Source organism: Aquarana catesbeiana, linkage group LG04, assembly GCF_042186555.1.
Source record: "Aquarana catesbeiana isolate 2022-GZ linkage group LG04, ASM4218655v1, whole genome shotgun sequence".
NCBI classification, from domain to species: Eukaryota; Metazoa; Chordata; class Amphibia; order Anura; family Ranidae; genus Aquarana; species Aquarana catesbeiana.
This window is the reverse complement of record NC_133327.1, coordinates 556,861,803-556,878,571: the sequence shown is the minus strand read 5'-3', so window position 1 is coordinate 556,878,571 and position 16,769 is coordinate 556,861,803. Positions and strand designations below refer to the sequence as shown.

General features: G+C 46.4%; 1 protein-coding gene across 4 annotated transcripts in view; it reads left to right on the top strand.

Annotated features, from left to right (window-relative positions):
* NINL (ninein like) overlaps positions 1 to 16,769 on the top strand; it is a 267,972-nt gene that overhangs the window by 53,349 nt on the left and 197,854 nt on the right. For all 4 annotated transcript variants that reach the window (XM_073627983.1, XM_073627982.1, XM_073627985.1 and 1 more), the window contains exon 2: positions 10,560 to 10,753. In XM_073627983.1, coding sequence (XP_073484084.1) covers positions 10,571 to 10,753 — 183 coding nt within the window. In that variant the 5' untranslated portion in view covers positions 10,560 to 10,570. The remainder of the gene's footprint in view (positions 1 to 10,559; positions 10,754 to 16,769) is intronic.

Here is a 16,769-nt window from a genome sequence, read left to right as displayed (position 1 = left end):
GCCCCACTTTTAAGTACACAATGGGGTTTATTTACTAAAGCTAGAAAGTGAAAAATCAGGCTCACCTCTGCATAGAAACCAATGAGCTTCCAGGTTGTATTACCAAAGCTTAATTGAACAAGCTGGGGTTAGAAGCTCATTGGTTTCTATGCAGAAGTGATCCTGATTTTGCACTTTCTAGCTTTCGTAAATAAACCACATTGTGTACTTAAAAGTGGGGTATTCCTGTACCCCCTCCCAAGCAGCTCATATTTGCTTTTCCTTTGCTCCCCTGTTGCTTCAATTGGACACCAGGAGTGAAGAAAAAACCTGGTATTAACAGGTATGAAAAGCATGTGACTTAGACCCCATACACACTATTAGATTTTCTGCAGATTTTTGTCTTCAGATTTACCAAAACCATATAATATGAGGTCAAACCTTAAGAGTTTCAATTTGTATGCAATCAGGCATCCCTTGCACTACATGATTTTGGTAAATCTGAAGACAAAAATCTGCAGAAAATCTAATAGTGTGTATGGGGCCTAACTCCCTTCATCCCATGTCTTAGTGCTTGGTCCATCATTGTCATATAGGGGCAGAGACAGTCCACAATCCTAATTAAGCACATTCTGTAGCAGGGGCAAACTGACAACTCATGGGGCCCTCGAGCAAAAGGAGATCCTGGGGCCCCCTGTCCCCACCCATGTGTTCCCACCCACAATCAAGCCACACCCACACAAATCCCCACCTACATATTGCCCACACTACATGCGTTCGTCACAGAATTTCTCTGCACTATGTTCAAAATAAATGTTTATTATAGAATATAAAGAAAAATAAACGTACATTAAAGAAAGTGCAACAACGGTACATTTCCAAAATTAAAGTGATTGTAAAGGCTTGCTTTTTTTTTTTTTAAACAGTGTGGCCCCGATCCTCCTCTTCTGGGGTCCCCCAGTGACTCTCGCGGCTCCTCCCCGCATCAGATAACCCCCTAGGAGAAGCACTCTCCCAGGGGATGGGGGTTACCTTGTGGGTGCGCTCCCAAGTCCAGCATTTGCATCTATAGACTCATATAGAGCATTTGCGTGGGTCATGGGTGTGCTTTACATTTTTTTAAAATAATTTTTATTTACTTTATATAATTTTCACTAATCACCAATGTAAGGGGCATTCTTTCCGCTGACCGCCAATGTAAGGGGACATTCTTTCCGCTGACCACCAATGTAAGGGGCATTCTTCCCACTGATCACCAATGTAAGGGACATTCTTCCCACTGACCACCAATGTAAGGAACATTCTTCCCACTGATCACCAATGTAAGGGACATTCTTCTCACTGACCACCAATGTAAGGAACATTCTTCCCACTGATCACCAATGTAAGGAACATTCTTCCCACTGATCACCAATGTAAGGAACATTCTTCCCACTGATCACCAATGTAAGGGACATTCTTTCCGCTGACCACCAATGTAAGGGGCATTCTTCCCACTGACCACCAATGTGTGGGACATTCTTCCCACTGACCACCAATGTAAGGAACATTCTTCCCACTGATCACCAATGTAAGAGACATTCTTTCCGCTGACCACCAATGTGTGGAACATTCTTCTCACTGATCACCAATGTAAGGGACATTCTTCTCAATGATTACCAATGTAAGGGACATTCTTCTCCCATTCATCCCTCTACTGAATTCCCCAGGAGGAGAGGTGGCCGGAGTTCCTGTCACTGCTATAATACCCATGGTCCATGATCGCTCTGTAATTCCGGCCAGCACCGTGTCCTCTTAGGCTGGATTCACACCTATGCAGTTTTAGTGCTTTTTGCATTTTGCAGATTTGCACTAGAGTCCATTTAACATTGTTTCCTATAGAACACAATCTGTAGTGCAAATCTGCAATATGCAAAAGGCACAAAAAATGCATAGGTGTGAATCCAGCCTTATAGCCTCACCAACTGCAGGCAGGGGTGAAATCGCTCACTACCTCCGCGGTGCATAAAATTCCCCAATTCTGCATGATAAGCTGTGGGCACATCCAGGGGCAGACTGACAGAGGCGTATCTAGTGAAAATGGCGCCTATGGCAAGCACTGAAACTGCGCCCCTGTCAAAAAAAAAAAAAAAATCTAACAAAACTACAAGTCAAGCTCTTTAATCTTTCAATTAACAAATTATGGATTGGCACTACATAAAGTGCCCAAGTGCCTGATGGGGCAGTCCGCCCCTGCTCATTAAACAGTCTACATTCAGTGAAAGTTCATGTACTGCAAACTTTGCACTGCATGAACTTTCACTGAATGTAGAATGTTTAATGAGCTTGTTCACAAATCACTTTATTTAATCCATATTGAGCACTTTTTTTGATTGGCTGCTTCGGCTTGGCACACACGCATAATCGCATATGATGATGAAGATGACCAGAGACTGCGGATGCGACTATAGGAGATGACCAGACTGCGGATGCGTCTACCGAAGATAACAAGATACTGCGGATGCGACTATTAGGAGATGATCAGGTAGCCAATTTTAAAATGTAAACTTTCAGCAATGCACAGCTATACAGGGGGTAAACAACATTCCCAGGGATGGTTTAGCATAACAGTGAGTCTACAGGCCGTGTATATAGGCAGAAAGACCTACCTGGCCAGCCAAGCTCACCTTCCACTCTGAGGCCTGGGGGCGGAGCTTTTGATGGTAGGAGGCGGGGCTTTCGACTGTAGGGGCGGGGAGCTAATCACATACAGCCAGAGTCTACATGGGGCAGGGTCAGAGCGTCAGTGGAGCTCTCTGCCCCGCCCCTCCCTGCTGACAGAGCCTCCCTCAGCCTAAGCCAAGCCCTGCCCTGGCAGTGCAAACTGATAAAACACCAGCGCCGCGCTCTAGCAAGCTGGCCGCGACCCCGGGAGCTGTATTAATCCGGGAGGACGAGGGTTTTCGCGTGGGGCAGGGGTGGCTTTTTTCTGCTGCAAACTGAGCCACTCATGGGGCCCCCCCCTGACGTCGGGCCCGAGTGCCCGAATGGTCAGTCTGCCCCTGTTATGTAGTGACTCTGAGCCCACACAAGGTTTCCTTTCCTTGCTTCCCTCAGCAGGGAAAGGTAAGTATATCTCGCTGGAAGCGTTGGTATTAAAGTGAACCTATTTCTTTGCCCCTACATGAACAAAGCATTGGTTCACTTGAAGTGGTATTAGGCCGGGTTCATACTGGTACGACACGACAGTCGTACCACTTTGGATCCGACTTTGCCCTGCGACTTGAAGTCCGACATGCGTACGACTTCAATGAACAGGGATCTGACTTTGATCCCTAACAATACCAGGCACTGTGTCTGGTATGAATCTTTAGGGGAAACTCCATGCCAATTTTTTTTTTAAAAAACAGCATGGATTTCCCCTCCAAGAGCATACCAGGCCCTTCGGTCTGGTATGGATTTTAAGGGGAACCCCCCAAAATCCGTACTAGACCCTTATCCAAGAACGCAGCCCAGCAGGTCAGGAAAGGGGGTGGGGATGAGCGAGCGCCCCCCTCCTGAACCGTACTAGGCCGCATGCCCTCAACAAGGGGGGTCGGGTGCTTTGGGGCTGGGGGGCCATGCGTCCCCCCCAAAGCACCTTGTCCCCATGTTGATGACAAGGGCCTCTTCCTGACAACCCTGGCCGTTGGTTGTCAGGGTCTGCGGGAGCTTGTCGGAATCTGGAAGCCCCATTTAACAAGGGGGGGCCCCCAGATCCCGGCCCCCCACCCTATGTAAATGAGTATGGGGTACATTATAGCTCTATCCATTCACCTAAAAAAAAGTGTCAAAAATAAAACACATTACACAGGTTTTTAAAGTAATTTATTAAGGCAGCTCAATAGTCTCTTGCAATATCTTCTCCCCTCTCCGGCTCTTCTGTGGCCTCCGCTGACGTCTTCTGCCTCTGTCGGTTCTTCTCCCCTCTCTGGTTCTTCTCCCACTGTCTGTTGTCTTCTACCAGGTCTCCTCTGCTGTCTTCTCGCTCTTTTGCCCGGTCTTCTCCCTCTGTTCTTCTTCCGATGTTGACTCGACACTCTCTCCTGCTCTAATATCGAGTGCGCGGTGTGCCACTACTTATATTGGCATGGGGCGGGGTCACTGGAGGCACACCTCCTTATGACCTCACCGCCCATCATGCCCCGGGTGGTGACGTCATAAGGGACGGGGCCTCTGGATGATGTCACACTGTGACCCCGCCCCATGCCAATATAAGTAGTGGCACACTGTGCACCCGGTATTAGAGCTGGAAAGAGCGTTGAGTCAACATCGGAAGAAAAACAGAGGAAGAAGATCGGGCAAAAGAGCGAGGAGACAGCAGAAGACAGCGAACAGAGAGAGAGATCGGAGAAGAACCGGAGAGGGGAGAAGAACCGACAGAGGCAGAAGATGTCAGCGGAGGACACAGAGGAGCCTGAGAGGGGAGAAGAGATTGGAAGAAACTACGGAGCTGCCTTAAAGAGGAAGTAAACCCTCTCTGAAAAAAAACACCCTGCAGGACAAAGGCATAATGAGCTAGTATGCATAGCATACTAGCTCATTATGAATTATTTACCTGAGATCGAAGCGACCCTCGTTCACCTCCTCCGTCGCCGCCATGATACCCGGAGTGACTTCCAGGTATCGCTGCTCCAGCGCTGTGACTGGCCGGAGCAGCAATAACGTCACTCCGGTGCATGCGCGCGGGAGCCGTCAGTGACGGCACGCTCAGTGCACCTGTGCCGTTGTCTACGGCGAGCATGAGCCGTAGACATCGGTGCCCGTTTTTAGGAAAATATCTCCTTAACCGTGTAGGTTAAGGAGATATTTCTTCCACCTACAGGTAAGCCTTAATCTAGGCTTACCTGTAGGTTAAAGTGGTCTGTAAGGGTTTACAACCACTTTAATAAATTACTTTAAAAACCTGTGTAATGTGTTTTTATTTTTGACACTTTTTTAGGTGAATGGGTAGGGGTACAATGTACCCCATACTCATTTACATGGGGGGGGGCAGGATCTGGGGGCCCCCTTGTTAAATGGGGCTTCCAGATTCCGATAAGCTCCCTGCCCGTAGACCCCAACAACCAACGGCCAGGGTTGTCGGGAAGACGCCCTTGTCCTCATCAACATGGCGACAAGGTGCTTTGCGCCCCCCTGCCCCAAAGCACCCACCCCCATGTTGAGGGCATGCGGCCTGGTACGGTTTAGGTGGGGGCGCTCACTCGTCCCCACCCCCTTTCCTGACTTGCCAGGCTGTGTGCTCGGATAAGGGTCTGGTATGGATTTTGGGGGGACCCCCACGCTGTTTTTTCGTCCTTGGCGAAATTGTCCCTGAATGGCAGTTTGAAAATGTGGTCACCCCGGGGGGGGGGGGGGGGCAGGGCACCAATTTCCCCCCCGGGCTGCTCTGATGTCCTGTACAGAGGCCACACCACTTCCTTCTGGCTGTGCACAGCCTCCATTCCCTCCCTGGCTCAGTCAACAGCAGGCGGGCATCAGTAGCGGCTCATACTCCTCAGTTGGCTCTGCATGAAAAAGATAATCTTGGGGTGCAAAAATTTGTAGGCTGTCGAGCCTCTGGTCACCACCAGCCACTGGTGGTGATGAAGGTTGAGGCTAGGGGGTTGCTTGTTAACCTCACCAACCTGTGTATGTTCCAGGGCCAGACTTGTGCACTCGCACGAAGGAGGAGGACACAGGCACGCGCATAGGGGGTAGAAGACCCAAAGCTGCGGGAGAACTCCTAAAGTGAAGGGGAGACTTCTGATGTAAAGAGGGATTCTGGCATAAAGGGAGACACCTGATGTTCAGTAGAAGGCTATTGATGTAAAGAGGGACTCTGATGTTAAAAGGGGACTTCTGATGTAAGTAGGGACTACTGACGCAAAGGGGGACTCCTAATGTAAATGGGGGGACTTCTGATGTAAAAGGAGATTCTTGATGTTAATTAGGGGGCTCACAATGTGAAAGGGGGCTCCTGATGCTAAGTATGGAGCTACTGCTGTTAAGGGGGGATTCCTGATGTGAAGTGGGGGTGCTGTTGCTGTTGCATATAAATATGATTTAAGTTTTAATTATGATATAAAATAATGGATGTGAGGGCCTTTTGGTGGACGTGATTTTTTTTTTTTTTCTTCCCTGTACATACTGCCCACTGTAATACCCTCCACGCTCCTCTCCTGTACATACCGCCCACTGTCATACCCTCCACACTCCTCTTATGTACATACCGCCCACTGACATACCCTCCAAACGCCTCTCCTGTACATACCGCCTACTGTCATACCCTCCACACTCCTCTCCTGTACAAAGCAGCCTCTGTCATACCCTCCAGGGGAGGAGTGTGGAGGGTATAACAGGGGGCGGTGTGTAGAGGGTATGACAGATGGCGGTGTGTACAGGAAAGGAGTGTGGAGGGTATGACAGCAGCCATCTTTAAACCTGGGGGCACATAATCTTCTATTGCCCGGGGGCCCTATGAGTTGTCAATCCCCCTGGCCATTTCTGTAACAAAGGCCCACCTCCCAGACCGACTCCTGTAATAGACAGAACACTGATCCAAAACAGTGAAATTGAATCAGTGTGACGTGTATCATAGGAGCCGCAAGCTGGTCTAGGAGGTGGGACTTTGTTACAGAGGCCACCGGGAGATTCAAATCCAAGCTGTGTGACAGTAGGAGATCGTTGCCGCTCTCTTTGATCCAGGGGCACTGGCAGGCTGCAATTGGTGGGCACTGGCAGGCTGCAATTGGTGGGCACTGGCAGGCTACATTTGATAGGTACTGATGAGGCTGCAATTGGTGAGCACTGGTAGGCTGCATTTGATGTATTAATCTCTTGTATCAATTCCGCAGTCTGACCATCTCTTGTATCCTGTCCGCAGTCTCTGACCATCTCCTTGTATCCTGTCCGCAGCCTCTGACCATCTCTTGTATCATGTCTGCAGTGTCTGACAATCTCATGTTGATACAAGTACATATCTGCAGTCTCTGACCATCTCCTGTAGTATGTCTGGGTGCTCTTTCCAACAGACTCTCTAACAGAAGCCCTCTCTGTGTCCATTAGAGAGACCCCCTCCAGGTTCCATTAGGGTACTCTCTTCCTGTATTTTGTTTATTGTTAAGAGATGGGAGGATCCCAGGGTAAGAAAGACTCTTTAGGGGAGCATTTACTGTGTTTTGAGTCGTTGCCATATAAATGTTTGTAAAGGGGAGGTGTTTGTAAGATGACCACACCCATGTGGGGGTGCCAGAAATATATCTGTACCCAGGCGCCTGTGACCCTAGGATCGGCCCTGTAATTGCATCCTCCTACCGAACCGCCTCCTGGCCCTTTAAGTGTTCTAAATGCCGGGAGGTGGGCATTCTGGTAATGTAACTGCCGTGGTTGGCTTTCACAGCGGTCACATGATCGGAAAGCTTCTGATCGGAAATAGGCATTGGGAGCTTTCCGGTTCCTGCCGGTAACTGCTGGGAGCACACACGGCGTTAAAGCCCACCTGCTGAGAGGCATATATGCGTACGGCCAGCAGAAACAGGTTAAGTCAGAACACCTGATCTGCATTCTTCCTACAGGTTAGTGAGGCAGAAAGTACTCAACCCATGTGAAAAACGTGGCAGCCAGGAAACGAGACTTTCCAGAAGTCAGCAATGGCAACACTGTCATTATCACTGTCTTATTTTGACTTTGGAGCAAAACACAGAAATGACGTGCAATATGTAGTAAGGAAAAAAAATTTACTTTCACAATTTTAACATAACAGAAATCTAGTTGCTATGTATTACTGAAAGGGGTTGTAAAGGTTTGCGTTTTTTCACCTTAATGCATCCAATACCGGCCCCCTCAGCCCCCCCGTTTTACTTACCTGAGCCCCTAAACCTGCTGGCCGTTGATTGGCTAGAGTGGATGGATTGAAAGCAGCGCAGCCATTGGCTCGCGCTGCTGTCAATCACATCCAATGACATGGCGCGCCAGGGGACGGGGCCGAGTGATGCAGTGAGCGGCTATAGCCGCCGGCTGTATCACGGGAGCACGCCCACAAAAACTAACCACCATGCGAGAGAGCTTGCATGAAGGTGTTTAGTTCTTGTGGGGAGGAGCTGAAACAGCCACCGAGGGACCCAAGAATACCAGGTTCGGGGCCACTCTGTGCAAAACGAGCTCCACAGTGGAGGTAAGTATAACATGTTTGTTATTTAAAAAAAAAAAAATTCCTTTACAACCCCTTTAAAGTGCTTACAAACTTGTGATGAATTATGGCAGCTTACAAGCAAGTGCGCTCCAAGGTGCTACATTTTTTGAAGGCCTAGCAGCACTTGCAGGGAGATTTTTGTTGCAGTAGCGGCACAATTGATCTGGCACCTTATGGGGCTCATTTACAGTGGGGACAGAAAGTATTCAGACCCCCTTAAATGTTTCACTCTTTGTTATATTGCAGTCATTTGCTAAAATCATTTTAAGTTCATTTTTTTCCTCATTAATGTACACACAGCACCCCATATTGACAGCAAAAAACAGAATTGTTGACATTTTTGAAGATTTATTAAAAAAGAAAAACTGAAATATCACATGGTCCTAAGTATTCAGACCCTTTGCTCGGTATTTAGTAGAAGCACCCTTTTGATCTAATACAGCCATGAGTCTTTTTAGGAAAAATGCAACAAGTTTTTCACACCTGGATTTGGGGATCCTCTGCCATTCCTCCTTAAAGATCCTCTCCAGTTCTGTCAGGTTGGATGGTAAACATTGGTGGACAGCCATTTTTAGGTCTCTCCAGAGATGCTGAATTGGGTTTAAGTCAGGGCTCTGGCTGGGCCATTCAAGAACAGTCACAGAGCTGTTGTGAAGTCCTGAGCACTCTGGAGAAGGTTTTCGTCCAGGATATCCCTGTACTTGGCTGCATTCATCTTTCCGTTGATTGCGACCAGTCGTCCTGTCCCTGCAGCTGAAAAACACCCCCACAGCATGATGCTGCCACCACCATGCTTCACTGTTGGGACTGTATTGGACAGGTGATGAGCAGTGCCTGGTTTTCTCCACACATACCGCTTAGAATTAAGGCCAAACATTTCTATCTTGGTCTCATTAGACCAGAGAATCTTATTTCTATTGGTGGAGGGCTGCAGTGATGCAGGGATGGTTGACTTAATACAACTTTCTCCCATCTCTCGACTGCATCTCTGGAGCTCAGCCACAGTGATCTTTGGGTTCTTCTTTACCTCTCTCACCAAGGCTCTTCTCCCCCGATAGCTCAGTTTGGCCGGACGGCCAGCTCTAGGAAGGGTTCTGGTAATCCCAAACGTCTTCCATTTAAGGATTGTGGAGGCCACTGTGCTCTTAGGAACCTTAAGTGCAGCAGAATTTTTTTTGTAACCTTGGCCAGATCTGTTCCTTGCCACAATTCTGTCTCTGAGCTCTTCAGGCAGTTCCTTTGACCTCATGATTCTCATTTGCTCTGACATGCACTGTGAGCTGTAAAGTCTTATATAGACAGGTGTGTGGCTTTCCTAAGTCCAATCAGTATAATCAAACACAGCTGGACTCAAATGAAGGTGTAGAACCATCTCAAGGATGATTAGAAGAAATGGACAGCACCTGAGTTAAATATATGAGTGTCACAGCAAAGGGTCTGAATACTTAGGACCATGTGATATTTCAGTTTTTCTTTTTTAATAAATCTGCAAAAATGTCAGCAATTCTGTGTTTTTCTGTCAATATGGGGTGCTGTGTGTACATTAATGAGGAAAAAAAATGAACTTAAATGATTTTAGCAAATGACTGCAATATAACAAAGAGTGAAAAATTTAAGGGGATCTGAATACTTTCCGTCCCCACTGTATGCTTTATATGTCTTGTCAAGGATACAGAGGTTGATTTACAAAAACTAGAGAGTGCAAAATCTGGTGCAGTTGTGCACAGTAGCCAATCTGCTTCTAACTTCAGCTTGTTCAATGAAGCTTTGACAAAAAACCTGGTAGCTAAAGGCCCTTTCACTCGGGCTTGTCTGTTTGACGGACTCCGCTTGCTCAGCGGGGGATTGATCCGCTGATCTCCGCTGAGCAGGCGGATGACAGGTCCGTCTCTGCTCACTGTGCACGGACCTATCACTGTGCAGAGACGGACCTGTCAGAGTCCCACTGTCCTCTATGGGGAGATTGGATGAAAACGGACCGCCTGTCCGTTTTTCATCCAATCCCATCCGATCCGCCAGACGGATGGAAAATAGGGTCACCATTCATCTGGATTTGGCAGACAGGATCGGATCAGATAGCAGCAGGTGTCAGCGGACATGTCACTGCTGACATCCGCTGCCCCATATGGGTGAATGGAGTGTCTGATCGGGTCCGTCTGAAAAACTGACAAGTGGACCTGACCTGTGTGAAAGGGCCGTTACTGATTTCTGTGCACCAGATTTTACACTCTCCAGTTTTGGTAAATCAACCCCACGGTGACTTTACTTTGTAAACAGTTTCTTTCGATATGGAGACCTCCCTTTATTTTTGTCTTTTGTCTATATAAATTGCTTTGTGTAATGTGGCCAGTACTCTTTGGACTGATTGCTTCCATTTTCTTTTTTGTAGTTTGATATGGGATGGACAAGGAAGAGAAGAACAAATATGTGTCCCAGCTACAGGAGGTCTTCACCAGCTGTGACACAACAGGCACGGGTTACCTGGACAAAGATGAGTTGACAGATCTATGTCACAAGCTCCATCTGGATGCACAGCTCCCTTTACTGCTGCAGACACTACTGGGGAATGATCACTTTGCCAGGGTAATATTTTATGATTAAGCCTAGGTTCACATTGATGCGATTGTCAAATCGCATGCCAAATCAGCGGCTATTGCCGGCAACGGCACCATCCGAATTGGTGCGATATCGACTTTGCTGCACCGCACCGATTCTCAAAAGTAGTTTCTGTACTACTTTTGGCGACTTCAGGTGCGATTTCAATAAACATCTGTGCAGGAACCCTCACAGATGTCTCTGAAATCGCCCCGGAAGTCGGACTGACATGCGGGTATGAAATCGGCTGAACTGAGATGATTTCAATCCCACAGCAGTGGGAACCTAGGGTAAAGGAGAATTCTGGTCTAAACTAAAATGATTGTATGGTTTATAATTCCACGACTATTCAGATCTCTAAGGCTGGGTTCACGCCACTGCGAACTGGATGCGGATTGTCCGCATCCAATTCGCAACAGCACAAGATTTTGACTGGCTCTCTATGGAGCCGGTTCACATATCTCCGCAGCAGGTGCGGTGCGTCTTTTGGTCAGTTTCAGGTTCGAATTCAGCCCAATATTCGGGCTGAAATCAGACCTGAAATGGTGAACCAGGATGCACCGGACCCCTGCTGTGAGACAGATGCAGTGATGGTGTGAACCCAGCCTTAATCATACCCCAAACCAAACAACCAGAATAGTTTTGCTGTCAAATGCTCTGCTTTTAAGTGGATCTAAAGTGCCATTATATTTTTCAGTGAGTAGCATTAATGGCCTTGGTCAGGGTGATCAGTGTTCAAGCACATCTATTGGCTGACTTTGATTTGAGCAGCTCCTTTTAAGGCCTCATGCACACGGACGTTTTTACAGCTGCTTTTTTGAGCTTTTTTTCAGCTTAAAAAGGCCTCTCTATGTTAGTCTATGGCTTCATGCCGACCTAGGCGTTTTTAAGCTGTAAAAAAAACCCAGGGCCAGTGGGTTCTGAGAGACGTTTTTCAGCTGTAAAAACGCTCTAACGCTGATAAACGCTCAAAAACGTCATTCACCAACGTTTTTTGACGTTTTTGGTCCATTAAAAAAAAAATTTTGAAAAAAAAAATGCTAAAAACGCTAACGCGGAAAAACGCTCAAAAACGCTATTGCAAAAACGTTGAAAAAAGTTGAAAAAAGTTGAAAAAAATCACTGCAAAGATACTGGCATTTTCATAGCGTTATTTTAACAGCCTGTGTGCATGAGGCCTTACAGTGACTCCAAGGAGTTTGTGTTTCAAAAAAAATTGCCATTTCTCCAGGTTTCTTTTACAAGGAACTGATGTATGAGATTTAAACAATTACTTATTTGTAGTCCTCCTCTGTGGCTGTATCCTGGTACAAATAACAATGTATCATAGGCATATGTGTTTCTCAAATGGTGCATATATAAAGGCCCCTGGAAGACGTAATCTTGTTACGAAACGCCGCGTAGGGTGGAACGGAGCGACGTGTTCGCGTCACCTCCAATCGCTGTGGCTACCAGCAGGACGGGCTGTCTGAGGGTATCCGGCCGGTGCCCCAGACTTCTCTTAACTTCGTTCGCCAGTGTTATCTTACATGTGAGTGTTTTTGTACATTTTATTTAATAAACTAAAGGATTTTACACTATTTGGAGCTCTCTTTCCATTTATGGCTGTCCGCACTGAGGGTTTGATGACCTGCTACTGATCCATTTGATATCGAGGCCCCCAACCTTTCAACACAGTGGAGCTATCTGGGTTTGATGGTGGTCCGGAGTGATATTCCTTAACAGCTTACCCAGACCCTCTGTAGCGGGGGGTCATGGGTCTCTGGTAAGCGGCCAATCTCTAGATTTGGTGACGGTGGATCTGACACTTCATATTATCAACAAACCTCCAATATTTTTCAGCCCTTTGGGTGGTCATCGCATTCATTATATGGACTTTTAATATGTCTCAAAGATTTGCACTGATGCACATGATTATGCACTTTATTACATGTGTTTAATACATTTTTCAAGATCAACTATATATATGCTCCATATATTCACATGGTCTTTCTTTGCACTTTATGATGGTCAACTGTCATTTATATATATTAGCGCAGTTTCACATTTTCTTATTTCTTTTACAAGGAACTGATGTATGACATTTAAACAATTACTGACAAAAAAAAAAAACGTGAGGATGGGCTGCATATCATTAGCCCACATTTACAAGTATGCACAAACATTCTTCTAGCTTTAAAGATAACTATTTAAATACATCATAACAATACAAATATATATCAAAAACCTGAAATGAATGATGAATAGTCCACATCCACATCTTTCTTCATTCATAACAGTAATGCAGTCTTTAATAGTGTTCTATATTTCTTTAAATTGGTACAAATTTTCTGTGCTGTGCTCCCCACCAGTGGTCCCACTCACTTACCAACATCTGTGAACTCTTAATTATATATCATGCATTATAGTCATGCACACTTTGTGTAAATATCTTGGTGTTTGCTGGGATTTGTAGTCCTCCTCTGTGGCTGTATCCTGGTACAAATAACAATGTATCATAGGCATATGTGTTTCTCAAATGGTGCATATATAAAGGCCACAATAGAGGGACTCTACATTGCGTTATTCCATTTATTAAATAAATTGCTAAAAATTGATTGCAGAAACACGTGGATGTGGACTATTCATCATTAAAGTGATTGTAAAGTCTCGTTTTTTTTTCTTTTTCTATAAAAATAACAAACATGTTATACTTACCTGCTCTGTTGCAGTGGATTTGCACAGAGCAGTCCAGATCCTCCTCTTCTTGGGTGCTTCTGGTCCCTCCTTCTTGTTGAATGCCCCCATAGCAAGCAGCTTGCTATGGGCGCACCCAAGCTGAGCTGCAACTCTGTGTGTCCATTCAGACCCGGAGCTGCGGTTCGGCCCAGCCCCCTCTCTCTCCTGATTGGCTAACTTACTTTGATTGACAGTAGTGTAAGCCAATTGCACCGCTGCTGTGCCTCAGCCAATCAGGAGGGAGAGTCCTGCACGGCTGATACACTCGTGGACAGAGATGGGGCTCAGGTAAGTATTAGGGGGGCCGAGGAGGGCTGCTGCACACAGAAGGCTTTTTATCTTAATGCATAGAATGCATTAAGATAGAAAACCTTCTGCCTAAAACCTTGTTGAAAAATCAGGTAGATATAACCACTAGGACCCTTTTTGAAAACCGCTGTATACGAGGTCCTGAATCACTGGGAGGCATAACAGAGTTGTATAACCTATTCAATAATCAGGGTAACAAACCTTCCTACCAAACGGCTTGGGAATCGGACCGGGGGGGGGGGGATCAGACGAGGTGGTGTGGACAAAATGGTCGACCATGGTGCACAAAGGCATACTCAACACCTCATTGGTAGAGGCAAACTATAAGGTGCTAGCGCGTTGGTACCTTGTCCCTACAAGGCTAGCTAAACTATACCCTGGCACTTCACCCCTTTGTTTCAGGGGGTGCAGACAGGAAGGAGAAATGTATCATGTCTGGTGGTCTTGCCCGAAGGCCTGACATTTTTGGATCAGAATATTCAACCTGATCTACTCAGTGACAGGACAAAATATATATATATATATATGTGTCTAAAAAGGATTCTATTTGACAAAGAACAACTCTTCAGTGAGTCATTAGACACCTTTATTAATGAAGTCATGGATGTGAGGAGCACTCTCCTACCCAGTAAGAAGATAGCGAAGGTGCTCAGAGCAGTTCTTAGTTCTGGTTTTCAGAAGAGTAACTTTCGTCCTTCCCAGACCTCTGCCCTCCAATCATTTCTGTTGCAAATCCTAGACATCTAAGCTAGCCAACTGGCATTAGGCCCTCACAATGAAGAGGCACTTCCATGTGTGCAAGTGGGGGATGTCTGCAGGCCTTTTTGGCCACCTGGATTTAGGAAATTTTGGATATATGGATCTGGGAGGTATATGCAGGGTCCTCGACCTCTTCTGCCTCCCTGCTTTATGGCCTCAAACCTGTCTACTTCTTTGTTGAGATTGCAGGCCTTTTCAGCCTGTCCTACAACAGCTTCACTTTGATTGTACCAATTCCTTCAAAAGAATGGTTTCAGGGCTTATTCAGACCTATTTACAGTTTCAGTGCCCAATGGTGGCATTCATCTCATCAACATTCTTGAACTGAGGACCATTCACCTATCTCTGCTGTGTTGAACCAACCAGCTTCAGGATCGACCAATGAGGGTTGAGTTGGACAACACCACAGCTGTGGCTTACATAGACCATCAGGGCAGCATCAGAAGCTGTGCAGCCATTGAAAAGTGTCATTGGCTGAAAGGCACCTTCCAGCCTTGTCCCTGCAGTCCACGTTCCTGGAATAGACAATTGGCAAATGGACTCTCAGTCAGTGCCTGGATGCAGGGGAATGGTCACTTCAACCCCAGGTCTTTCGGGACATCTGTCACTGCTAGAGGAAGCTAGATGTAGAGCTGTTGGCATCCTGATACAGCAGCATGGGCAGGTTTATGGCCAGGTTTACAGGTCCAAATACCTTTTGCAGTGGATGCATAGGTGATTCTATTGAATCAAGATAATATATGTCTTCCCTCTGCTACGGATTTTCTCTTGACACTTTGCTGGATCGAGATGGGGGGCATTCTGGTGATCTTGGTGGCAACAAACTGGCCCAGAAGGATTTGGTACTCGGACATTCCAAGACTGCTGGGAGGTACTCTATGGGCACTACCAGATCTTAATGGTTGCTGATAGCCTAGCTGTTGAAATTCAAATCCTGAGAGATCAGGGTCTCTATGACTCAGTTATTCCTATTCTATAACTAGGAAATCAACCTTTCAAAAGGCCTATCCGCACTCTTGGAAGATTTACTTCTCATGGTGTAAGACATAGAAGTTTCAACCTAAATGGTACTCCATGGGCTGTATCCTGTCCTTTTTTACAATCTGGGCTGGAGCAACATTTGGCCTTAAGAATCCTAAAGGGAAAGTCTTGGCATTGGCCATCCTCTTTCAGAGATACTGTCCACTCATTCTATGGTTTCTTTGTTCAGAATGTGGTTCATGTACTGTAGCTCCCCCTATTTGTATACCTGTCTTGCCCAGGGATCTTAATTTGGTTCTGTCGGCTCTACAGAAGCTTCACTTTGAGCCCATTACGGATATTGCATTTACCAGCCTTATTCGTAAGGTAGTGTTTCCCATGGCTATTACATTAGTAAAATGGGTTTCAGAATTAGCAGCGTTATCATGGAAAGAAGGTGGTTTTGAGGCCCCAGGCCTCTTTTCTCCCTAAGGTGGTTTCCTCCTTAATAGGGACATAGTCCTGTCTTCTCTTTGTCCAGATTAGGCAGGTTATTATAAAGGCTTGAAGGATAGAGCTCCTTCTTTCCCTGTTAAAGTGGATGTAAACCCGAATTTTTTTTTTTTTGATGTTATAATGTAGAGTATAACTTTCCTATCATTTGAGCCCAGTCTTGCCACAAAGAGTTAATCCAGCTTTGAGCAATCCTCTTTTATTGTTCAGTGAGATAAAACTTGACAAACAGAGAAAAACTTTGTCAAATCCCCTCCCCCTTGCTGTGAGTGACAGGTGATTTACATATCTCGTGCACTAGCCTAAGACATGCATTATTTTTTAATTCCCTACCCCACTCCTTTCTTCAGCAGCTCTGCAAGGATTGGCTGTTCCACACCTCAGCATGATTTGGCATGCTGAAGTCATGAGGTTACTTTCCTGTCTTTTCACTGGATGTTAGAGATTATAGCAGAAGTTAAAGTGGGGTTCCCATTTAAAAAAGAAAAAATTAAAAGTCAGCAGCTACAAATACTGCAGCTGCTGACTTTTAATTGGACACTTACCTGTCCCAGGGTCCAGCAATACGGGGGATCGAAGCCCCGCTCGCCCCCCCCCCCTTCCGCTCGGCAGAGCCGTCATTTTAACTGTGGGCGCCCGGCGAGCCGCGCCGTCACTGGCCCCGTAATCATCTGGGACCGGTCACGTGTCCCAGATGATTGACAAGAGGGAGGGTGGAGAGGCGATCTCCCTTCCTGCGCCGAGG